Source organism: Alligator sinensis, unplaced genomic scaffold, assembly GCF_000455745.1.
Source record: "Alligator sinensis unplaced genomic scaffold, ASM45574v1 scaffold1517_1, whole genome shotgun sequence".
Taxonomy (NCBI): domain Eukaryota; kingdom Metazoa; phylum Chordata; order Crocodylia; family Alligatoridae; genus Alligator; species Alligator sinensis.
The window spans coordinates 1,169,077-1,171,246 of record NW_005842459.1 but is presented as its reverse complement, the minus strand read 5'-3'; the positions used below and the strand labels follow the sequence as shown (position 1 = coordinate 1,171,246).

At 47.2% G+C, this 2,170-nt stretch overlaps 1 protein-coding gene across 2 annotated transcripts in view; it reads left to right on the top strand.

Moving 5' to 3' along the window:
• The window catches only part of LOC102380919 (cytochrome P450 2K4-like), a 4,602-nt gene that overhangs the window by 831 nt on the left and 1,601 nt on the right, over positions 1-2,170 (top strand). The window contains exons 2-4 of one of the 2 annotated variants that reach the window (XM_025212369.1): positions 94-254; positions 912-1,085; positions 1,645-1,786. In XM_025212369.1, coding sequence (XP_025068154.1) covers positions 96-254; positions 912-1,085; positions 1,645-1,786 — 475 coding nt within the window. In that variant the 5' untranslated portion in view covers positions 94-95. Of the gene's footprint in view, positions 1-93; positions 255-850; positions 1,086-1,644; positions 1,787-2,170 lie in introns of those variants that run through there. The other variant, XM_025212370.1, reaches the window with a different exon arrangement.

The window sequence follows — 2,170 nt, the reverse complement described above, 5'->3', positions numbered from 1 at the left end:
GATGGAGCGTTCCTGCCCGGCAGAGTGAAACCGGCACATCCCCCACACAAGTGTGACTCCTAAACTGATTTCCTTTCATTGCTGGAAACACAGGGATGCCCTTTGACACCAAGGTAATACTGAACAGCGCCGTATCCAATGTCATCTGCTCTATATTGTTTGGAGAGAGGTTCGAATACAACGATCCCGTATTTCTAACTTTGCTGAAGTTGATAAATGAAAACACCAAACTGTTGGGCTCCCCTATGGTGCTGGTAAGTGTGAATACACAAAGGGCTAACTGCTGGGTTTGATGCTGAGAGAAGTGCTGGGGGCGCGGAGGGGTGCAGGGGTCAGGAGCCAGAATCAACCAGTGGTGCCTGCGGTTCGCTGGAACAGTGCCGTTGCAGATCCTTGCTTCTTTAAGCATCAGTGTACTCCTCCCCCTGCTGCCAGGACTGCCCTACATACACCCCTGGTCTGACTCCCCATAGTGGGTCCTACCTCTGTCACTCAAAGGATGCTAGGCATAGCCTTCTGGATGCTTCCTGCATGAACGCCCAAGGGGACAAGTAGGAAGGAGGCTCCCAAAGACATGAGAGCTTTGTAGCCACCCATACATTTTGGCTGTATAAGCCAAGTTAGGGTCGCTGTGACCTTCCAATCAAGATGCTTCAGGGCATCACTTGCTCTCCTTTAAGGATCAGGAAGGCATTTTTTATAGCAAATCAAGGATTTTACATGAATTAGCTAGGAGTCCCTTGGGGATTTTTCATTGCCCTCTCTGAGAATCACACCGTGGTCGCTGACAGACCCCCAGCATGAGACAGTCCACGGTGTCGTGTGCTATACCAGCTCCTCCCTTCCACAGACTGCAGCTCTGGGAGGTGTCCAGGATGCCAGTGAACACGAATCCTTTTGTTTTCTGCCAGTTATATAATTTCTACCCCTCCGTTGGCTTTCTGTTCGGCGCCCCGAGGACCGTGCAGCGGAACGTGGATGAGCTGAACACCTTTTTGCAGAAGTTCTTTCAGGAACACAGGCAGGAATTCAATGCAAATAACTTAACAGGCTTTGTTGATGCATTTCTGATGAAACAACAGCAGGTATTCTACAGCTAAGCTTCGGCATAACCCGCGTCTTTGCTTTCTGTTAGCTTTTGCTTCATTTATTAATGCAGAACATCTGGTAGGGAATGGGGGTGAATGTGAATGCTAGACTTACTGTGATCAGAATAGCCGTATACCAGGGCTACCTCCATCTGCCTGTGCTCCCACCGAGTCGCCTGTTGATTTCTGAATAATTCTAGTGATATTGTTGACCAAGTGACCTAATGTGCAGAGAAGTCCCATGGAAATTCATGGTGTGAAAGCAATAGAATCACTGCTAGCAGACAGGGATTTGCACAGAAACATCCTATCACAGTGACTGAAGGTCTGCTTACTGTTCAGGATTATTCCTCTAGCACTGCTTGCTTATTTTCAACTCAGCAAATTCTTATAAGTTTGGTGCTTAGACTGAACTACATTCTTGTCTTCCCTTAAAAGTGAAAAGATAAAATGAGGCTCAAACCCATTAAAAGCTGAAAGGCATTTAGATTTACTATGCAGGGTTACTGGCTTTACTTGCTATGGATCTAATGAGCATTCCCGGTGTGTTTTGAAGGAGTCAAGAAACCCTCGCACCTACTTTCACAACGAGAACCTGCTGTTCTCAACCCTGGACCTCTTTGCTGCTGGCACTGAGACAACTTCTACCACGGTGCGGTGGGGTCTTCTTCTGATGATGAAATACCCAGAAATCCAGAGTAAGGTTAAGCACCAGGCTTTTATCCAATTCTGCTACACACCAAGTCACAGCCACAGTTACAGAAGGGAGAGGGCATGCACCAGGAGTACATAGAAAGTGCCCCACGTTCGAAGTAAATTAGAAAACAATCAATCTTATAAAGAGGTGCCATTCAACTGAGTTTAACTAGAAGCGCACAAGCAAACGAGAGGCTGAATTCCTCTTCAGTTCAGTTACACCCATCGGCGGTTCTTCTGTGGGCTGGCCATCTACCTCATTGTTCTCACTGGTTTCACATCCAAGGGATGGCCTGGTTTTGACTGCATGTCCAGTGAAGACTATGGAGTGATAACAGTGTGAGATGAGAACCAGATGTGGGATTTACCATGATAGTGGGGGTTAT